The sequence below is a fragment of the Salvia miltiorrhiza genome, chromosome 3 (genome assembly GCF_028751815.1).
Source record: "Salvia miltiorrhiza cultivar Shanhuang (shh) chromosome 3, IMPLAD_Smil_shh, whole genome shotgun sequence".
Lineage (NCBI taxonomy): Eukaryota > Viridiplantae > Streptophyta > Magnoliopsida > Lamiales > Lamiaceae > Salvia > Salvia miltiorrhiza.
In genome coordinates this window covers 53,425,213-53,449,039 of record NC_080389.1, presented here as the reverse complement: position 1 = coordinate 53,449,039, position 23,827 = coordinate 53,425,213, and the positions used below count along the sequence as shown (strand labels likewise).

Here is a 23,827-nt window from a genome sequence, read left to right as displayed (position 1 = left end):
AAATTAAAGATTGACTCAAATTTGAGATGTTTAGTTTTATGGATTAAAACATCTCTACCGTTAGGCGTTAGCCTAACACACATATTTAAATATTAGTATAACTTATTATTAATTGTCAATTAGAATTTAGGGTTAGGATTTATTACTCCATAATTAATTGTAAGTAAATAATAAATAAATAATTAATAGTTATTTAATTAAGAACTAATTAAACAGGAGAGTCTATAATGTACTATTAAAATGAAAATCTCTCATTTCAAATCAATTTCAAATTGATTTTAAATTATTTCAATAACAAATTTATAAAAGAAGCTAAGGAAAAACCAATGTCATAATCATGCAACATTTAAAATCAATACCTCAAAATCAAATTAGGTCTTCATTAGCCTCTCAATTAATTGCCACTAATCTTTATACTTTTTTATGGGTTCTCTTATTCCGCTAGTCAATTTCAAATAACAAGATTGTTAAATATGGTTCTTCTTTAAATGTAAGAAAATAAAAATAAAAGACAAAATTTCAATAGATGATCCAACTTAATTTATTGTGTGTTTTCTTTTCTCCGAAGAAAAGGGGAAGTTCATCATAATTCATAATCATCCGACAAGTTTTACAAACAAACGATAATTGAGGGTTTTTTCCATCTTGCACCTAGGTGCATTGTACCTAGGTGCTTGATGGACGACACGTGGCTTCCACTTAAATTCCATTTTCTTTTATTTTTTTTAACCATTAAACTAAACCCAGGTTTGAAAAGTGGGCCCCACCTGCCAGTTGGGGTTTGCTCAATACATTCTTTATACTGTATTTTGTTTTAATTTTAATTTTAAATACATATGCGGGCCCCAATATTGTAAAAGCTTCGAAGGGAAGCTTCTATTCCTTAAAAAGATCTGAAACAGCATTCAATTATTTTTGAATTTTATATGTGGGTCCCATTTTAGTTCGAAGCTTGCAAAATTTTGTGTAATAAATTTTGCTTCGTCATTTTTTTGGTGGGAAGAAGTCCGTCACCGTCAAACTAAGAAGTCCGTCACCGTAAGCTTTGGCATCCTTGTCGGAGACATCTTCCCGGAGCAGCGGTTGTCGTTAAGCCCCCGACGGAGGTTTTTTGGGTTGGAAGGTCTAATGGTACTATGTTCGTCATTTTGCATCTATGTTTTCCGTAGCTGTGGCTGGCGTTAACCCACCGGCGAAGCGAAGTTCCGGTATGGCGGTATAGCAGAAGCAAGTGAGATTCTGAAATAGCGAAATTTTGGTAGACATTTGTTCTTTTTAATTTTGAAAATCTTTATATGTTATTCCTATATACTATATTGTAGAAATGGTGTATGCATGTAGTTGTTGCTCTTATGAAATGTGGCAGGTAGTTAAATGCAATTAGGGTTTGTAGTTTTGTGTGTGGATATGTAATGTGAGCCCTGAGTTCGTCAATTTGGTGTGTATGAAGGTTGTTCTTATTATTTTTTGGTTGAGTGATTAGATCTGCGAACATTATTTTTTTGGAGGAACAAATACCCCAAATGCCAAATGGGTTCTTCGATGGCTTGTTTATTTAATATGAGTCTTTTGATTCCTGTAGTATTGTTTTATAATGTTTTGTCATAAAATAATTGTTTAATTGTAGTCATTTTTTCTTTGATTAGTGAAAATGGTGTTAGATTTGAATGTGCCGGCTGGAATAGATGAATTGGAATATTACAATAATATTGTCAATGATGATGCAATAGACTGGGGTATGAATAATGTTCGTGCTGAGGATTTTTCAGCATATGGGTTTGAAACGGAAGAAAATGTGAATGTAGAAGATGTAGATGTGAATGAAGACGTTGTGAATGAAGAAGAAGAGAATGTTGAAGCTGTGGAATCTGAGTTTCTCGTCGATGGTGAAGATGTGGCGAATGAAGATGTTAATTTGTCATCTAGAGAGTTAGAGGACAAATTATCACCTGGGTGTTTAGTTGATGGGGTCGATGAGGCTTTTTTGTTATATTGTGCATATGCCAAAATGACTGGATTCAGTGTAAGGAGAGGGAACGAAGAAAAATTTAGGCGGACAAAAATATTGCGTATGAAGACATTTGTATGTAGTTGTCGCGGTTCGACACCTAGTAGTCACATTGATGGTCGTTTACCTGTATATAAAAAGCAAACAACTCGGTCCAACTGTCAAGCCCTTTTGAGGGTTGCTCGTGTTGAGGGAGGGCCGTGGAAGGTAACGACATTTAATAAAGAACACAACCACGATTGCCAAGGATCAAGCCTATTTGCTTCGTTCTAGTCGTCACCTTTCGCATCCTAAGAAGTCTATGTTGGAGGCTTTAACTTCAGCCGGCATACCAATAAACCGGGCTTGTCGTTTCATGGAAAATGAATCTGGTGGCCTTGAAAACGCCAAATTTATTCGTAAAGATGCTTACCATCATATGGACAATGTTAGAAAAAAGTCTAAGATGACGGATGGAGATGCAACGGCTCTGATGCAGTACTTTGTTGACAAGTCGAACAAAGAGCCTTTTTTCTACTGGAATATGCAAAAGGATGATGATGGTCGACTTATGAATTTATTCTACCGTGATTCTCGTAGTGGCCTTGATTACGAGTATTTTGGTGATGTGCTATCCGTTGACACAACCTACAAGACGAACAAATATGATCTTATTTGTGCTCCCTTTGTAGGTATGGATCATCACTTTGGAAATATTGAGAATGCCCTTAAATATTTTTCTTACTTTGCATGAAGTGGTTATAGTTCCTTAATTAATGCTAAAATTGATAATGCCTTTTCACATACATTCGAAAAAAAATTTGTGCTGTTACATGAGAAGCCCAAAACATTTCATGATGATAGACATTCTGTATATTTTTTTTAACCTAAGGCTTAATTATTTTGTGAGCTTTATTTGACTTTTTTCTTATTTACACCTTTAACATTGATTAAGTGGCCAATAATAATTTTAGCTTCGATCCAGATAACATTGCCCATTTCTGTAAAAAAAAAATCAACTTTATTTGCCATCGAGAATAATTATTTTTGGAGTATTTTTTGGCTTAATTTAAGAACAGCTTATGTACACCTTTGTTCTTACATACATTATGGCTTAACATTACCTATTTTTCTCAAACTATAATTTTTATTATGTTGATTTTGTAAGTATTAATCATCACTTGAAGAATTGCATGTTTGGGTTGGCTTTCCTTTCTGACGAGACAACGGAGACATTTGAATGGTTGTTTTCAACCTTTCTCGAGTCGATGAATGGAAAGCAACCGGAAGTTATATTCTCCTATCAATGTCAAGCTTTGATGAATGCTATTGATTCTCAATTCAAAGGCGCGGCTCATCGCCTATGTCAATTGCATATCAATCAAAATGCCCCTTCTCACTTTGGGTCCTTGAATGGTAACAGTGAGTTCAAGAGAGCTTGGAATCATTGCATGAATTGGTGCGAGAGCGAGGAAGAATTTGAAAGCTTGTGGACAAAAATGACTGGAGATTATGGATTGACTGAGCATCGGTGGTTTGCAAGTATGTACAAATTGCGTCAGAGATGGGCTTCTGTTTTCACTAACTCTCGTTTTTCTGCCGGATTACATGCTACTTCGCGAAGTGAAGTAACGAACAGGGTTTTGAAGGATTTGAGTAGAAGAAGTGGCTCGTTATTTGAATTTGTCCTCAATTACGAACAAATTCAAAAGGATTGGCGGGTCAAAGAAAGAGCGGACGATGTTTTTTGTATTGGGATGCCCGGACAATTTGTTGAGCACAATCCACTGGTGGTGGCAGCAGCAAAATTCTTTACACGAGCCGTTTTTGTTTCGTATGAGTTCGAGGCCAATCACTCATTGAATGTGAGCATCGTTGAAAATCCTACGGAGGCCGACCAACAACAGTTATGTTTTATTGTGAAAACGAGTACATCTGTAAATCGGACATGATGTGTACTATTACATCGTACTTCTCACGAAGCTTCATGCACCTGCCGGTTGTGGGATACTTCTGGCATCTTGTGTCGTCATATTTTTCGGATATATTACCATATGAACGTGCATTTAATTCCGAAAAAGTATTTGTTGAGGAGGTTGTCAAGGGAAGCGAAAACACGAATTGGGCTTGATGTTGGGGTCGGCGTTACAAGTCCGAGTAATGGTCATATTTCGTTGGCTAACTCTGCCATGAATAGCCATGTGATGCGCGGGATGTACGAGCTGCTGAACAATGATAAAGTAAATGAAGCTTGTCGTCAATTAATTCTCCAAAAATTCGGTGACCTACAAAATGAAATACAGCTGTGGTTAAGGGCTCTAACCCACGATGATCGAAATGACGACACCCCTGTTCAAAATCCAACGGCCGATGCATTCACCATCCATGATCCTGTGATTCCTGTGAAGCGAAGGTTTATAAACACTCGGCTTAGCCGACACTGGGAGAGGCCGAAAAAGAGAGGGAGAAAATGTGGAACGACATTAGGTTTTGTAATGATAGATTTACTATAAGAATAAGCACTTTATATTTCATATTATTAGTCTTAATCTATAAATATTCGTTTTTGTGCAGGTACCGAACCTATTTCTCATGCCACCACATCTACCAATCACCCAACAAATGGCCATTTTACTTCTAATGGGGTAATTTTATATACTTTTGAGGTTTTTATCCTATTATTTTGATTCCATTATTATTTACTTCCTTTCTTTTGTTTATTGAAGATAATAGAACAATATGAGGCTTCCTTTTTCTCCACACAGTAGCTGTCGAACTCAATGACTTTTTTGGCTTGTTTAGAGGCTCCAAGTACGTAATGTATTTCAATATTCTTGCATGTGATTGTTTGATGGAAATATACTATTAGATAATGAATCAATTTGAGGCATTATTTCATTCAACCGAATAGCTATATATCTTGTGACTTTTGGGAATCTTGCTTCTTAAATTCAGCAGGTAGTTTTTTGTGAATTTGTTCTCGTGACTTTTGGGCATCTTGCTTCATTTAATAATGACAAAGGCCTACTATTTGCATGTAGCAGATATTTTTTTTGTTTGAGAGTCTTTCTTATTAATTTCAAGGCCACATTATAGTTGCTAGTTAGGTAATTCTAGCTTCATTTCTAGCTTTTTGTTTTTTTGTGGTTAATTTCAATCTTATATTATGATCATCCAGAAAGCTTTACAAGTGACTCCACCGCAGGCGATTCGTCTATCTTGATATCTTTCACTTGGTTGTAGTGCTTTCTTGATTTTGGTACTGTCGATCATTTTGCTTGATGAGGTAATTTTTGGTTTGAGAATCTTCTTTCTTGATTACTTTTGCTACTGTCGATCTATCTTGATATCTTTCACTTGGTTGTAGTGCTTTCTTGATTGTAGTATTTGCTTAAATTCAACACTACATTATTGAAAAGATTCTTGCATGTGAATAATGGCTCAGTATGTATTCATTTTTAGCTTGAAGTTTGCAGGTCCTTTATTTTTTGACGTGAACTTAACCCCCCATTCTTCAACAGATCAAAACCTATGCCTCCTTGAAACCCATCAAAATCTTCAATTCATGGATTAGAGACGTCATTATCCCTTATTTAATTGTGTATGAATTTATAAACAATACAATAAAATAGCGAATATTAGGCTAGGTTACTCCATTTTTCTGTAACTCAAGCGCCTTTGAATTCCGATGATATGGACTGATCCAAAATTAAAAAAAAACACAAAAATCAAAGCCTTGACAATTCTGCATTTACATCGGCCAAAAAAAATTCATGAACAATTCCAACACAAACTAGCCCAGCAAAACCTAAAAATGGACACAGCCACCACACTTCACAAAACATCATAATCAAAGGAACCGATTATCCAAACACCTAACTTTCAACTGCAAACTTAAACAGTTTTGCACAATACGACTTGCGGTAATCTTGAGCAGAATCTCCAGATACAGAATCCAATGGAGTGTTCGTCACCAAGCACTCGAAGTACTTAAGGGCTAGAATGCCGCAATTCGTCGTCGATGTTTGTTGTGGCAAATCCGGTATAATTGCTACCTTCCATTTGCCCCTCGGCTTTTTTCTATATCCCTTTTCTGCCACACTTTACATTGGCCGCAAATCCAATTAAGGTTTTTCCCAACGTCAATGAAAGCTTCAACAACCTTTTTAGAGGTCCCTTTGGAGGGAGAGTGAGTCGTAAACATCGATTTTTTGTTCGTCTAGGAGCACCTCGTAACACACCCAATGCTCTCGGTCTACTAGGGCAAGGCCGAAGATCCTGTCGGCCTTCCACCACGGCATACACAGCCCATATGGAGCCTTTCCTTCAATATATGATTGAATTTGGGATCGGATTGCTCCATACACCTCCGCAGCAAGACCATTCTAACACAAATACCAAAAATATATATATATATACACGTTCATTATTTTGTTAAAAACTTAGAAAAGAAGTTAACATTTGTACAAAAAAATAATCACATAAGATTATAAAATCTTACCCATCCTGGTGTTTCAATTACAGTCCAATTGTGTACAAATTCACTGGGTGCTTGCATGAACCGCTCAATATGTAGATTGAGGATTGCATCAATGTGCTGCAGTATAAAAGAAATTCAATATGATATGAAAGGGTCAATCTCCATTGAACATAATCATTTATATATGCCATTTATCCGATCAATTTATCTGTAGTGGGCAATAAATTGGCCAATACAGTAAGCAAGCAGCATCTTTTAGTAATCATTTAGTGAAAATATAACTGAAATATCACTTAAATAAAAATTCATGATTCCCTAAAACATAATATCTCTAACTGATTTTTTATCCGTATTCCTTTACCTCCTAATCCTCATAAGCGAAAATAATTTATAACAATGCAAAGAAGCTTAGAGAAGCAATACATACTTCTGATGACAGCCAGCCATTCGCTTTCCAAAGTTCATCGAACCAAGAAGCATGTCTCGAGCCAACAAAGGGCATACCCTTCAATGGAGGCGACCTTTATTTTAACAAAGAAAATGCATTTGATCAAAATTAGGATACTTATGAAGATATTGAACTGCAATAAATTTGTATGTACTTTGGATTTTCCACACTTCCATCATACCAATCCCTAAACTGGTCTATCCATTCATTGGATGCAAGGCGCATCGAATATGGACGCTCATTTGAACCAACGACCAGTGAAGGAGTAGGCTTTTGTCTGGGAGATTTCCTTTGAATTATTCTTGTGGGACTAGCAGCAAATGCATCCAAATCTATGATCTCTGTGAAATCAAGATTTACTTGGGCAGGAACCTGTCTCGATGAAGTTGCACAGGCTGTAGGATCTCCACGTATCTTGTCTTCACCAAGGTCGAATGCATCCACAACTGGCGGCACAACACCATCAACTTTTGGGCTCCTCGACTCTTGCTGTTGAACTCCCTCGTTGCTTAAGTGTGGATGTGTATCCTTTTTCAGACTACCATCCAAAGATGTCAGGGTCGCTTGGACTGCTCGTGCAATGTTTATCAACTGCAAATTACACATGAAAATAAAATGAAATAATATAGTGAATTAATAGCTCTTCAAACCCTATAAAACTCTTTATATTGTGCTATCATTAATACCTCCTGTATTTGGTTGTATGTGGGTAAAGAGGAAATGTCACACTCTTCATTTTTGTTTCTCGGTGTTGTCTTGGTTGTTCCTTCCCCTACTTGATGTCCTTTAGCAGCTGGAACATCTTTTCGTGGCAATTTTTTCCTACCACCACTCTTTTGCCTTGATCGAACGTCTGCCGACTCCATCAAGCCTTCAAAATCTTCATCATCTTCGGACTCCTCAATCACACGATTTGTTGCACAGGTTTTCCTTTTACCAAGAACAATCTTATTCCCTTTTGCATTTGAATTCTCGACAGGGCTTCTTGGTTTAGAAGAGCTTTGGATTTTATATTTGATAGATTGCAGGAGATCCGCGCTTGCCACTTCGCAACAGTAGCTCGGATGAGTCCTTGCTCGTTCAACCACAACATCTCTGCTTCGCTAAACTTCATGGATTCCTACCATTCAATTGTAAACAATAATAATTAAGCATCACAACAAAGCAACCAATAAATAATGAATACACTAAAATTGCTACTTACCAAGTCCGAAGAACTACTAAGGGTAAAGAAAGACTCTACGTCATTAAGTTTGAGCATTTTGGCAGATGGGATCCATCGGAGCATGCGAGGGCTTGCATCACGAATGTCATCCCATTTCTCACAGCTTAATTTCACAAATTTCGGATGCAACTCATATGCAAACACTTGCAACTAGAGGTGGCCAAAAAAATCGAAACCGGGAACCGAAACAGGGAACCGGACCGAAACCGGCGGTTCCGGAACCAGAACCGTTAGAGACGGTTCTGAACCGGAACCGAAACCGGCTCAAACCGGTTCGGTTACGGTTCCATTTTCTAGAACCGCCGGTTCCCGGTTCCAAACTGGAACCGGAACCGTGGAACCGTGGAACCGGCCCGGAACCGCCAGAACCGCCCTCGATTTGCGTGCTATTTTGGCTGAAAATTAAAGTGTGAGAATGGGCTGGCAGCATGCTGCATGTCTTGTGCAATTGGCAGGCTTTTATCTGCAAGTTTGACTGCAAGGGAGCGTATGTTCCCAATTTTCAAATTTCAAATTCCATCCACCAAATTCACCTCAAATTCACCTCAAATTCATCTCAAATTCATCTCAAATTCACCTCAACATCTTCCTATAAATACACCCCTAATTCTCTTCATTTTTCCTCACACCAACTATCATATCCTCATTATTTCTCTGCAATTCTCTCTACAAAAACTCTCTCTATATTACTTTGTTACTCTCTAAATTAGTCTCTGCACTCTCTTTCTCTCTATATTACTTTCTTTATATTACTCTCTTTCTCTCCACAAATACTCTCTCTCTGCAGTACTCTCTCTACTACTCTTCTTCCTTCTTTCATCTCACTACAAAAATGACTGCTTCCGGCTCTGGTCGTAGTGGTGGCAAGGGAAAAACTCCCGTTGACTACACTGCTACCATTGGAAATAAACCCCGTGCCCCTCGACGCCAACGTGGGGTTGTTATTCGAGATCTCGACGAAGCAACCTATATTGGGAGTGAGAATCCTACTTCTCATTTCCAAAGGGTGCCCAATCGCCGTGAACGAGAAGAAATAGAGGATGAACAAATTCGTGCCGATGCGGAAATGGCGGAGCGCCTTGCTCAACAACAATCCGATGAAGAAATTCCATCCACATACCAAGATGAACAAGCCGATGCTGAAGCCATCGATTTGGAGGACGAGATGGACGAGATGGGACCGGTCCGACCTAAACGATCGACACCGAGCAAGAAAGAACGAGCTCCGCGGTCCAACGTCTTCACGGTGTACTTCAAAAAAGTACAAGTGAAAGACCCCGAAACCGGCAAAACTGTCACGAAGGCCGTGTGCAACCTTTGTGGCAAATCTTATGTTTTCAACGCGGGGAATGGTTATGGCACCTACAACAAGCATATCAACAATGTGCATCCTCCCACCAAAGGCAAAGGTAAACAAACGCAACTCACCTCTACCCTCGGCGAGCAAGGTACGCCCGAAATCTCTCTTTTTAAGTATAACGATATTGTTGCTAGGGAAGTTATGGCGAGATTTGTTAGTACGAAATCTCTTGCTTTTCAATTTGCCGATAGCATGAGGTTTGAAGGCGCCATGAAATTAGCATATAATCCCTTAGCTAGAAGAATCCCACGTACAACTATGACTAGAACCATAGTTAAATTAGCTAGAAGATATAAAATTCAATTGCGTAATATTTTGACTACTTTACCACATAGAGTTTCTGTGTGCTCCGATATTTGGACATGTGCATTTCAACATAATTCCTATATGGGTATGACTGTTCATTGGGTCGATTTGCAATGGAATTTGAACAAACGTGTTATTGCTTTCAAAAAATTCAATCGTGCTCATACCGCCGAAAATATTGCTCTTATTATCTTGAAAATTTTGCAACAATTCAATATTACTGAAAAAATATTTTCAATTGGTTTTGACAATGCAAGCGCCAATACCGCTAGTGTGCCTTCTTTAATTTGTGCATGTAATCCTTCGCTACAAGGTAAATATTTTCATACTCGTTGCATTGCTCATATCTTAAATTTGTGTGTTCAGGATGGCCTTAAGGCTTTGGATAAATCAATAAAACCAATTAGGCAAGCTGTTGAGATGTTACGTGATAAGCAAAAATTACATAGGTCATGGCTAAAATTTTGTAAAGCTCAAACTGGACGTAGCAAGTGCTTTAACATAGACGTGTGCACTAGGTGGAATTCAACATATGATATGTTGAATTCAACATACGAATTTAAGGATTTATTAGTAAATTTTTTTACAAGTGAAGTGAGCTCTATGATTTTATTGCCATCTTATTGGGATGATTGTTATGATCTTGTGCAACTACTTAAAGTTTTTGAGGCCGCTACTAAAGATTTATCGGGTGTTTATTATCCTACTTGCTCACGTGTTCTTGTTCATTGTACAGTGATTATGGCTCAATTAAGTGTTTGTAGTACTAAAAATTTTTTACAAAGATCCGTTACTTTTATGGTTTTGAAATGGTTAAAATATTTCAAATATATTCCTAACATTTTTTTAATTGCAAAATGTTTAGACCCGTCTTTCAAATACGAAGGTGTTTGTGGCCTTTTAGAAATTTATTATCAATTTTTTAACGATATAAGATATAGCGAGGGTGTTACTTATGATGCTTTGGATATGCCGAACTTTATGGATATCAAAACTCGTCTTTATTGTGATTTACAAAACCTTTATCTAGATTTTACTTCAAAATATGGTCCAAATACTCGAAAACAAACTGTGAGGAGTACCGGGTCTTCCTCTTATGGATTTGACACTAGTACTCAAGCGGGTCAAATGCTTCAAAAATTTTTCGCCAACAAAGGTCATAGTGGTGGTCATACACAATATTCTGAATTAGAAGAATACCTTTTCGAGCCAAAGGGAGGCGAATTGCTTAATGCAGGGCCAAATGACGTGGACGTGTTGAATTGGTGGTCAATTAAGCAAGGCCAATACCCTATCCTTGCAATCATGGCGAAAGAAGTCTTTTCCGTCCCCGCATCAACTGTAGCGGTCGAGCAAGCATTTAGCGAAACGGGATACATGCTCGATGAACGAAGATCCCAAATGGCACCGCATAATCTTGAAGCCCAACTATTGCTCAAAGATCATACATTAGCCGAAGCAAGAGAGCAAGAAAATAAATGGGATGATTTGTTCGTAGAGTACCCCATATCCACGACCGAAGGCGACACCACCGATGCGAGCGAGTCATCTCAATGCACCGAAGGCGAAGACTTTGACGATGACTTCGACTTCGACATGTAGAAGACTTCATGATTATGCGGTGTCACCAAAGGTAAGACGAAGGTAAGAGAACTACGTGGACTTTGATTCCTTCGGGATACGTAGGCAACTTAATTATAACTTAAATGTTATAATTAAGCTCAAGTCCTATTTCCTTTATTTCTTTTTTTCCCCAAATTACAAGTTGTAAATTAAGAGTTGTAATTTTATTTTAGCATCCAAAAGTTGTAATTTGTAAATTATACTAATAAGAGTTGTTATGTGTAACTTAAATTATATTTGTAAGAATTGTAATTTATAAGTAGTTGATTCAAATAAAGTAATTATGCAATATTTGTAAGAATATATTCTTAGAAATATATATTCTTACAAATATTCTATCAAATATATTTAACTTAAAAATTGCAATTGCAAATTTGTAAGAATATATTTGATAGAATATTTGTAAGAATATATTTGTACTCCTAGTTAAATATATTTGATAGAATATTTGTAAGAATATATATTTGTTAGAATATATTCTTTGTTAGAATAAATTGCAAATTTGCAATTGCAATTTTTAAGTTAAATATATTAGATAGAATATTTGTAAGAATATATTCTTTGTAAGAATATATAACTTAATTACATAACAATATAAGTTAATTAAATAAGTTAAGAATATATTCTTTGTAAGAATATATATAAGTTAATTATTTTATATTTGTAAGAATTACAACCTTTATTTTATTTAATTAAAGCATATTTAATTTGAAAACAATTTAAAAAAAAAATAACGGCGGTTCGGAACCGGAACCGGCGGTTCAGAACCGAACCGGAACCGCCGGTTCACGGTTCGGAACCGGAACCGTCAAAGGTGTAACTCGGTTCGGTTCCGGTTCCCGTGTTCAGAACCGTGGAACCGCCGGTTCCGGTTCGGTTCGAACCGGGAACCGAACCGTGGCCATGTCTACTTGCAACACATACCAAAGCCCTAGAGCCTCACATGTTGGACGTTCGTGGAGTATACTTTGATAATCAAGTCGGGCTTTGGCGTTGTGAGCAACTATTACAAGACATTCATACGCAAGCATCCCCCACGGAAAAGAGTTAAACTTATCCAAGTCGTCCACCAAATGAATTAGCCTTTCTTCTACCCTCTTATTCGTTTTATGGCGAATCAATAAAATGCCAAAGACAACAACTAGGTAAGCAAATTTTAAAGAATCCTCATCTGCCCCTTTCTTTGCTTTGCAGTGCCTCTCAAAAGCATCGTAAATTTCGTGGAAAAAAATTCTCTTTTTTCCCTTGAAATGGACTTTAAAAAACTCAGAGGTTTGTGGGGGCTCCTCCCAACCCTTAAAACACAGCCCGGTCATGACACCAAATTCCATGGGGCCCAACTCTATATCCTGCCCACATAGTCTAAAAGATAATCTTCTCCTATTAAAAGACTCTACATTGATCGATGCATACATAACATACAAGAGATGACCTTGAAATTTCCATTCATCTATATTTAAAAACCTACCAAAACAAGACTGCCTAAATCTCTCCAGATTGTGAGAGTCTAACAACTCCCGAATACGACGAAAATAGGTAGTTGGTTGGTTGCGTTGGGAAACATGTGCACCTACAGAAAGTATAGGAAACAAATGATGCTTATACACTTCAAGCTTTAATTCAAATTATTTGTACTTATAAAAAATAACTACACTTAAGCCTGTAATATATAGATTGATCACAAACTTTGAATGACATATATTTTCCATAATATTCAATAGAATAGATTCAAAGAGAACTCTAAACACAAAAGGCCATAAAGTTCGGGATGAAAAAAAAAACTTCAATTCGGCATAAAGGCCACATAGTTCGGCAAAACTAAATGCTCTATTAGTCACATATATTATATCTTATTCACTAACGAAGAAAAGAGGACCACTAAATTGTAAGAAAATGACAAGGAAACTCTAAAATAATGCAGTCAAATGTGATAATCTTTTAAGAATTAGGTCATTGTTGCATAAAGAGCAATACGTAGGATAAACAAACATTCAACCATCACTTTCACAATTACATACAAAAACCCTACCTGGGATAAACAAACATACCATTGAAACCCTAACATTCCGACCAACTAACTGTGAATACTCCAAACACGCACAACAACAATCATAAAACCACATACTCACATAATAGATACAATATACCTCAGATTTCATACTACCAGTCATCTGAACTAACAAAAAAAGAAATTCAGAAAGCATTCAGACAAAAGCACAAAAACACCCAACCTAGTTCCTCAGGTGCCTTCGTAGCTAGAGTTTTCTTCGTCATCTTTCAGCCTTTTCGCTTCTCTTCAACAATTCAGAAAACCTACCACTACAATCATCAAATGCTCAATTCAGACATGCAAACAAAAATAACCAAAGAAAAACCAAATCATCGGACCAAAATGTAAAATGGAAGCCCAAAACCGAAAACTGAAAGCCGAAAGTCAAATGTAAAATGGAAGCCAAATGGAAGCCGAAAAAACCAAATCATCGGACCAAAACCAAATGCTCAATTCAGACATGCGAAATGGAAGCCGAAAACTGAACCAAAATGTACGCCTACCTCGAGAAGACGTTAAATCATCGGACGCCCGGAACAGAAGACAATAATGCCGCAATGGAACTGAAATCGCCGCGACAGAGAAAAATCGCCGGTGGAGAGAAAAACCAAAAGCCGCAGAAGATGTTCGCCAGCGGAGAGAAAAACCAAATGCCGCAGTAGATGAGCCTTCCACGGAAATAAACGTCGGACTGTCGGACCATCGGACCGGAACACGATAATAGCGACCTTGAACTAGAATCACGGTGAGAGAGAATAAGGCAAAAGAGCGCGAAGTTATTATGTGGTAAAAAATCAATTGTGAAAGGCACCAGAGAAGCTTCCGTTCGAAGCTTTACCGATGGTGGGCCTGACCAAAATTAACATATAGTAAGAAATAATGGGGCCCGCAGATGTATTCAACATTAAAAATAAAACCAAATACAGCCCCAAATTTATAGAATACCGATCCAGCTGGCAGGCGGGGCCCACTTTTCGAACCTGGGTTGAGTTTAATGGTTCAAAAAAATAAAAGAAAATAGAATTTAAGTGGAAGCCACGTGTCGCCCATCCAGCACCTAGGTACAATGCACCTAGGTGCAAGATGGAAAAAACCATAATTGAGTTAGTTGAAGAGAAGAGAAGAGAAGAGAAGGAAACGTTGTTGTTTGACTGTTAGTTAGTCTTTAAGATACATAGCAATAGCCATTCCCTTTCCCAACGCATACAGCGACACACAAAACACGAGCCAAATCAGCTAAAAATCTCTCCTCCAATGGCCGCCGCCTCGTCTTCCACCGTAGCACTGCCACTCACCTCAAATCCATCGCTAAAACTCACTTCTCTCTCGTCCTCCACCTCAGTATTCTTCAGCTACAATATCAAGAACCGGGCCGGGCTCGGGCTCGCTCTGGATCGCCCCACCAGAGCTCAGAAACGGGGATTCTCCTGTAACTGCCTATTCGGGCTTGGAGTGCCGGAGCTCGTCGTGATTGTGGGCGTGTCGGCGCTCGTTTTCGGCCCCAAACAGCTGCCGGAAGTGGGCCGCAGTATTGGCAAGACTGTCAAGAGCTTTCAACAGGTCTTACTTTTTCTCCTTTTCATCTTCTGATTAATAATACGAGCCTTTTGTTTTTTGATTTATGTTTTGTTAATTTTTTCTGTGTCTTTTTTCATTAAATTTTTTAGTTTACAATTGCTAGTCTTGAAGATGGGGGTAATTAATATTTAGCTTTGGATTGATTAAGAAAGTTGTAGATGAAGTTTATACTAAGAATCCACATTTTCAAGAAATAACTAAATGAATAAGAAATAAAAAGAGTGATCTTTATATTTGCAAATATTGGAGCAAGAGAGATGAGAATCAAAAGGCCAGCAACCCATTGACCATACTGAATCATACGTCAGTGATTTAGATTTCAGCGCTACAATAATTCGTGTTTAATCTTATACGTAGATTCACCCTTTGGGCGATGAAAGCTTTAAAGTTTGATATTTGGTGCTACAATCTATGGCATCAAAATCGTGTTTGAGCTGAGCTTCAAATTCTCTGGAATGAAAAAAGTATGTTCAAGCTTGTTTGATATGTTTATCGGTTTGTTAAGATTAAACCTTGATATCATATGACCTTAGTAGCTTGATTTGATATTAGCCTTGTTGGTAATAGTGGAAAGGGATGCCATCTTACAATCTGTTGATATCACCTTTCTGGTTAGGCTAATCCGCTTGGTTATCTATATGCTATTATTTCACGTAAAAATATGTTCACGATATGTGACAGGTGCCAGTCAACACTCATGAATCTGGAGCCAAATTATATCAATCTTTCTGTGAATTTGCTCATGGCTAAAGTTGATATGCCCGATTCAAATTTGGATTTTATTTATATCTTGCTGAAGGAAATGCTTGCATGTTAGACTCTACTTGGCAGCTCTTTCTGTTGATAACTTCCAGTTCCTTAAACTACAAAAGAGGTCAAAACAAATAAGTGATGTGATAATAGTGAGTGTTTTAAGCATTTGTTTTTATGGATGTACAATATTTTACTTTTATATGTCAAGAACTATGGATCTTGGGCAAGCATTAGTACTTGACATCTGATATGTCAAGTTTGGAGGAATGCTGGATTGCATAAATAGCAAAGAATTTATACCTCAAAATAGATTGGGAACTTCTCGGTTTAGTACTCTTTGGAAACTTTGGCTTGTGCATTCTTTTGAACGGTCAAATGATCTCGCCTCATTGTGCAGATTGTTGTTTGCATAACATAGCAATTGTTTTTTTTTTTCCCCCAAATAAACCTCGCGAGGCCAAAAAGTCATTAGCAGGTTCAATGCTGTTCTTTCATAATGAAAAGAAAGGAACATCTCGCACAGGCATTAACTTGCAGCTAGAGGGTTGGGGATGAATCAGAATTTCATAATTTTTCCTTTCACCATAGTCTAGCATTTTTAAGTTGTTGCACTGGAGTCATCAATCATTGGAAACGTACTATGTTTAGAATAAACAGTTGGCTAGGGCCAATGTTTAGATGACTACCCATTCATGCTAGCAAAAAGTTTTTATTGCATCGCTCTTAAAACTTGAAAAGGGTAATTTTGAGGGTAAATATAATGAAAATAAATATATTTTGAGTGTACGGCATAGAAGTATGAAGATAAAAGCAAAACATATCCCTAATTCTTTGACATAGGCTTAAGTTAACCTTATGGACCAGTTGATTGGTGATATGCTATGCTGAAAAAGCTGTGAGCGGAGAAGTTGGTCTTCTCGATCTCATTTATATTTTTTTTAGCCGTGAGCGGAGAAGTTGGGCTTAAGCTAACCTTATGTCCTTACATATACTATTCGACTGAAATGCTAATGAGTATTCGATGTAATGCTGATTTTGTCATGATAGCTTTTCTTGAACGCTTCTCAAACTCACCCCTCATTGAATAATAAGTGTTGTATTTAATTACATGAAGCCTTGACTACAGTATTTCGATTAAGAATCACTCGTTTGCTGTCACGTTCCATCAGTTGCACTGTTTCGTTATCATGCCAAATATTGGTGAATTACAAGTTTGGTGTTGATACATTTGTGAACTTAGGCGGCCAAGGAGTTCGAGACCGAACTGAGGAAGGATGTCGAGGCTTCAGCAGAGGCTTCCGATGAGAAGATTGAGACAGTCGAGGAAGGGCAGCAGCAAGAAGCTTAAGTTTCCAGCACTAAAGGGGAGTTGCTCAGTTTTGATGTATTGGAAGTTTGTTATAGCAGCTTCATTTCTTACTTGAACTATTGGATGTATTGGATACAGATTAGAAAGGTTTGAGTCGTGTTGAATTATAGTATTTAACTTTGCAAGTATTTAGCTCCTTTTAAATTCTTTTTTTCTGTTCGTGGAATTGTCTGCGTAGCATCATTCTTGGGGTTACGAGGAATCTGTCTAAATATGTACATATCCAATTGAATTATGTAGTACTATATGTTATCTCTATGCATAGACTTAAATTTTATAATCAATCACTACTAGAATTGTAAAACGTAATCATTTAAAACACTACTAGAAGTCCTCAACACAAGTTACCTCTTATCGTTCTTATGAATACTCAATCTTTAGAGAGATAAAAATAATAAGAAAATAAAGGGCTAATCAGATGTTCTAAATTTTAAAATCTTCATAACTTACGTTGATGAAGTGCAGTCTGTTGATTCCATAACTTACGTATTCACTTTAAAATATCCGATTCTAAAATAATTTGATTTATACTTTATATTATAAAGCAACGTAATGATGAATCACCTGCACAAATAATATACATTTAATTTAATAAAACAAAATTACGTACAAAATCTAAGTTTATAAAATTTGAAAAATTAGTAAATATGGAGATTGCTGTGTTTATTTGATCATCTTCTTATCCCTAGTCTGCATCATCTTGTGCCTAAAGCTGACGTAATGCGATTTAGTTATCTCTTAAATATTGACATATATGAATAATATTATTTCATTTGTTGCCAAAGAATTATATCTTGATCTTTACCATATAAAAATATTTTCTTACTTAAATGCTTAATCTAACTTTAGATTTTGTGATATTTACTGGAAAGTAAAAGTCGACTGCTATTTATTTTACACAAGCAATAAAGGCACCCGTCTATTAATTCCTTTTCTTTTTTCCTTCTTTCCATTGGTTGAGAGAGAGAGGAGAGAGAGAGAGATGGACAGCGTTTTCTCAGTTGATGACATATCTGACGGATTCTGGTCGCCGCACGCGCCTCCCGTTTTCCTTCACGCCGATGCTGACGGAGAGCAGCCGACCTCCTCCGCCGCCGCAGGGATGAATCGCAGCGCATCGGAATGGGCATTCCAGCGGTTCCTGCAGGAAGCCACCTCACCCGATCACAACATCACCACCTTGCCAACCGATGACGTCGTTAAGATCAAAGCCAACCATCACCATCGAAACGATAATCAGCAGCAGCCGCAGCCGGCGGCGGCACCCCAGCTCAATATTAGGATCGATCCAGAGGAGTATCAGGCACTCCTGAAAAGCCGCCTCGAGTTGGCTTGTGCCGCCGTCGCTTTGACTCGAGTAATTTTTACTAATTTTATCTATTGATTATTTTATTTTGTCCTTATCGTTTTAGTCGCCTTTTTTAGGCAAACAGTGAATTATTTGAGTTTCCTATGCGGAATTAATTTGTAGCTGATCTCTTATTGACCCTGTTTACTAGCTAATAGTTTCCCTGTGCTTTAGCTGTTGTGCCTTTGGCGTATTTTTCATACTTCTCCCCTCTTTAGCTAATTTTAAATTAGATTTTAGGTTTGTTTATGCTGTTTCTGCATGAGTTGAGCGTGTATCATTTGCAACACTGAGATTTAGGCATTATGAGTTGCTTATATATTGCTTATGCATCATTAGGCAACTAATGGCAAGGCTCTCGAATCTGATGCAGCGATTGCGGCTGATATTGGCTCTCAGGTTTCAAATTCGGCATCTAGTAAAGGTTATTGAAATTTATACGGTACTTATTAGTAATTTTTGATAGAGTTCTTTTCCCGTGATGAATTCTCTTGACGTTGTGATTGCAAATCTGCATGTGTTGAAGTGTACAAAGTGTGACATGATTTATGTCATGGATTGTATATCCTGTATGTAATAGTTCGGTGGATATGAAATGTAGTGGGGAAAGGGGAAGGCGGAAATTTACAATACAGTAGTAGTATGTGTAACATTCCATCCTTGCCTGGTTTAAAGCGCCTGTCCATGAATGAAATGACCTTTATGCTTATCTTTTTAAGCATAAGGCACCTTGTTTTTTATTTTTAAAGTCTGCAACTGCAAGGAAATTGTCACGCTAAATGATCGAATCAATTAGTTGTCATGTTTTAAGTCACCCCTTTTGGGTCATATTATATGTTATTCTCTGTTTCTCTATCTACCTCTCCCTCTCTCCCTCATTCCTTCTATCTCTTTTTCACTGCTGTCCTCTAGAAATAATTTGTAAGTCAAGATTATTACTCGGTACCAGAGATGTTATACATTGATTTATACTTTACGTGTTTTAAAGTCGTAGAAATGGGTTTGCATAGGCTGTGGAGTTCTCTTTCTGTTCCATTCACCATTAGACAGAGAAATGGGTTTGCATAGACTGTGGACTTCTCTTTCTATTTCATTCACCATTAGACAGCAGCTACAACTTGTAGAATTAGTCAGATGCTGTCAGATGATTCGAGTAAGCCCAACCTTGACCAAGGAAGTTGTGTTGTGAAAAACCTGCATGTTATCATGTAATAACATGTTTGCATAAGTCCTTTATGAAGTATTTGAATATAGCCATTGAACCCCTCTAATTATGCATGAGCATGATGCAAATGTGAAAGGCATTGTCTTTCATGTATAGAATGGAAGCTTTATCAGTTGGTGACTTCTTGGTTGATATCCTGAAACTCACATGCTTAAGGATTGGTAGAAGGGCTCATACTTGTCGGATGACTACCCCCTAGTTCATGCAGTGTGGTACACATTTTCTCTCAAAATAGAGAAAGATCTTCATTTATAAAACATATGCTAAACTGAATTAACACCATAAACCTGCTGCTGAATGCATGCAATATGGGATGCTTTGTTTGAGAGTAGGCTAAGTTAATCAAATAGTAATTGCAAAAACGACTTAAATAACTGAAAAATATACCCTATATATAACATATACTTTATTGTATTTACTTTGTCTCTTTAGCAAATGGAAGGGACTCATCAAAGATACAAGTTGAGGATTTTAGTGAAACAGTTGGTGTACCAACCGTTCTCTCGATTTCAACGAAATCTGTTGCTCAAGTGAGGTCCACAACAAGTGGCTCTTCTGGAGATCAGTCCGATGATGATGAAGCAGAAACTGAGGCTACTCAGAATATGGACCCTGCTGACGCAAAGCGCATGAGAAGGTATTCTTTTTTGTCCTCTCTGTATTACATGATTACATCATCATTAAATAGTAATGTTACTATATATTCCTATTCCCGAAATAATAGTGCATATAAGCTTGAAGTTGGGGAGTATCGCTACTAAATTGGCTTGAATTCAGTATCTAATTGAACTAGATGTGCTGGAATCTTAATAATAATATACTATAAGATTACAATTTACAAATACAAATGGAAAGGATATCCAAGCTTGTTCACTACCCAAGGCTTTGTATGCTTTGCGATGAGAAGCCTCTGCATGTACTACAAACAGTTAACCATTTGGATTTAGGAACTGTAACTGATTCTCGTAGATAGAGAGAAATTTTAAAACAAAGATCTAATGTGGAAAGGGGACACCAAGGTATGTACTTGTCATAATATTTATAAATTATAGCGGCAATGGTATCGAAGGTTAGTGGATTAACCTTGTAGGACCTGCCAAATTCATGGAGTTCTCTGACAGTATAATATACAGATTGTGCTTTCTTTTTCTGTTTAAGCTTTAGGATAATTGAAAATATCACTTGCTATATATCTTGATAAACTGTCTAAGTTACTAATACACTAGCCCTACAGCCGATAGCAGCCAATTCACATGATACACTCATCTGTATTGGAAGAAACTTACTATACTCATATGCACAGATGAACGTGCTTTCTTTTTCTTTCTTTTTTTCCTTTTTAAGCTTTGAGATGATTGAGAATAGCACTGGTGGTTTGAGCTATATTTTGTAATTTATGAACTGTGATGTTAAAGTACACTGTGCCAGCAGCCAATAGTGGCCAACCCACATGATCTACTCATATTTATTTGAAGTAATAGGCATGCTCTGCAAGTATGGTGTAAGAATAAAATCTTGATAACCTGTTTTTGATTTTTTGTGAGATGTTTCTGATTAATGTGTTATTATATACTTTAAAAATGTCTAAAGTATAATAAAAATAACTTTTCACTTGCTTAAAAGGATCAGGCTGGTGTATGGATATCTAGCATCATATTTCACATGTTAGAGTTCCAAGTAAGCTATGTTATCTTATAGCTTTAAATAAGTCTGTGTTATCTAATAAAATTGTTGAGTATCTTTCAGAATGATTTCAAATAGAGAATCAGCTCGACGCTCAAGAAGGAGGAAGCAGGCACATATGTCTGAGCGTGAGACACAGGTATAAGCTCTATTCCTCATTTTCATTTAGAAAGTTATTCCACTAAGGTGTGTTCTCTTTGATGGAAAAGGGTGAAAAACATATATTTTCACCCTTTTTCTACTCTTTTCAAATGTTCTGTAGGATGGATAATTTTCCCCGGGTAGCATGAAAAAGAAATTCAAGCAGCCCCTTTCTCTCTTTTTCACTCCAATTCATGATATCTGGGGAAAATTATCCATTACAAAACATTTGAAAAGAGAAAAAAAGTGGTGAAAATATATGTTTTCCTTGCGGTATTGGTGTGATAATTATTTTCCATGTTTTCCACCTTAGAGAATATGAGATAATAAAAAAGTTGTGTGATAAATTTTTTCCATCCTTTTGTATCCATCATTTTTTCACGATAAATTTGCAACCAAAGAGTACGCACCCTAAAGGTCTAATTATATCTTGGTCATTCTTCTCCCCAGGTCTCTCAATTAAGAGTTGAAAATGCATCCTTGCTCAAGCGCTTTACTGACATAAACCAAAAGTACAGTGAATCAGCTGTTGACAATAGAGTTCTGAAGGCTGATGTTGAAACCCTGAGAGCTAAGGTAAATTTCATTGAATTGCTGAAGATGTTGTAGGGTTGAAATGAAAGACCTTTAATTGACCCAATTTATTGTCATTGAGATGCTACGACACTCGTCTACTTCCCATGGCATTTTTTCAGTTGTACAAAGTACATGGCACTTTGAATGCTATATTACAGTCATCGATTTAATCTTTGCCACCAGTCACTAATAACTTTGTTAACTAAAATTGAAGTCCCAAATTCTGGCTGTGTTAGAGAAAATGACTACTTAATTTCTGTAGGATAACTCCACTTTATTTGGAAGAATTGGATTTTGTCACTGGTGCCTTTTACTCATTAACTTAGCTGGACTAGATGTGTTTTTTGTTGAAAATAAGCAAGCATTTTCTTCTGGAACAGGTGAAAATGGCGGAAGAAAGTGTGAAAAGAGTAACAGGTTTGAACTCACTATTCCATGCTATGTCTGAAATATCCACGACAGGCATGCAATCCTTCGCTCGCAGTCCTGAAACATCAGCAGATGCTGCTGTGCCAATACAAGATCAGCGTTATTATCAATCCCCTTCTAATAATCACTTAACTAACCTTAGAATTCAAAACAATGAGGTCGAGATTCTGCCAGCGGAGAATGTACCACCAAACGCGACTGCAGCCATTGGGGGTAACAAGATGGGAAGAAGCGTTCCTATGCAGAGACTGGGTAACTTGGACCATATGCAGAATCACAGCCGTGAAGGAACAATTTCCTCTGGTACTCGAGGAGCTCGAGAACAGTAAGGCTTCATCGAAGATGGTGACAGTGATGCTCTCAGCAGAGCTGGCCCTTAGCTATCTAAGACTTTGTAACAGTGATGCTCTCAGCAGAGCTGGCCCTTAGCTATCTAAGACTTTGTTGTTTCTTTGTATGGAAGAAAACTCATTCTTGCCTTCATTTTTTTGTGTGAAAGTTGCCGCTGCAATTGATTCATAATTCTAATTAGTTTCTAAATTCTAAAGTATATTTCATGTACGCCACTTTTATATTTCTGCATTTCGTAGGGATGCACATTTTACTCTTGTAGCGGAAATCTGACCCTAACACGATGGATCGTGTTAACATGGTTATGTCTGAAATTGTATCATATATATATATATGTCTGAAATTGTATCATATATATATATAAAGAGAAATGATCTATTGAGAATTCATAAATAATGAGAATTAAGAATTCGTTTGAACAGTTGCGAACAAGTTATTTCAATTTGATAAACAAGTTAATAATTTTTTTTTTGCCAAGTCGAATGTGACAATCCAAAAAGGTAAGCAAGAAATTCTCTTAATATATACTCTCTCCGTCCCGCCCAAGATGCTACATATTCTTTTTCGAGCCGTCCCAACGAAGATGCTACATTTTATATTTGGCAAAAATAAGGAATTTTAAACACTTAATTAACACTAATTAAATATTTCTTTATTACATTCTCTCTCATACTTTATCACTTTATTAGCTTCTCTTTCTTACTTTATCACTTTATTACTTTCTCTCTCCTACTTTATCACTTTATTATTATACACTTAAAACATTAATCTACAACTCCTTAAATCTCGTGCCGAAAAGCAAATGTAGCATCTTGGCCGAAACGGAGGGAGTAGCATTTTTCATGGAACTACAACATATGTCCATATATATATATATATATTGGGTGAGCTTCTA

At 37.0% G+C, this 23,827-nt stretch overlaps 3 protein-coding genes across 3 annotated transcripts; all 3 read left to right on the top strand.

Annotated features, from left to right (window-relative positions):
* Window positions 1–533: 533 nt before the first annotated feature.
* On the top strand, window positions 534–17,345 carry LOC131014376 (sec-independent protein translocase protein TATA, chloroplastic). The gene is made up of 3 exons (XM_057942335.1): window positions 534–633; window positions 14,584–15,039; window positions 17,051–17,345. The coding sequence occupies exons 2-3, from the start codon at window positions 14,734–14,736 to the stop codon at window positions 17,156–17,158; spliced, it is 414 nt and encodes a 137-aa protein (XP_057798318.1). The 5' UTR covers window positions 534–633; window positions 14,584–14,733; the 3' UTR covers window positions 17,159–17,345.
* On the top strand, window positions 1,652–3,939 carry LOC131018989 (protein FAR1-RELATED SEQUENCE 5-like). Its single transcript, XM_057947673.1, has 3 exons — window positions 1,652–2,215; window positions 2,304–2,675; window positions 3,175–3,939. The coding sequence occupies exons 1-3, from the start codon at window positions 1,652–1,654 to the stop codon at window positions 3,937–3,939; spliced, it is 1,701 nt and encodes a 566-aa protein (XP_057803656.1).
* A 605-nt stretch (window positions 17,346–17,950) lies between the features above and the next one.
* Window positions 17,951–23,142, top strand: LOC131014375 (light-inducible protein CPRF2-like). The gene is made up of 6 exons (XM_057942334.1): window positions 17,951–18,536; window positions 18,867–18,951; window positions 20,185–20,389; window positions 21,499–21,574; window positions 22,027–22,152; window positions 22,533–23,142. The coding sequence occupies exons 1-6, from the start codon at window positions 18,162–18,164 to the stop codon at window positions 22,908–22,910; spliced, it is 1,245 nt and encodes a 414-aa protein (XP_057798317.1). The 5' UTR covers window positions 17,951–18,161; the 3' UTR covers window positions 22,911–23,142.
* The last annotated feature ends 685 nt before the right edge of the window (window positions 23,143–23,827 follow it).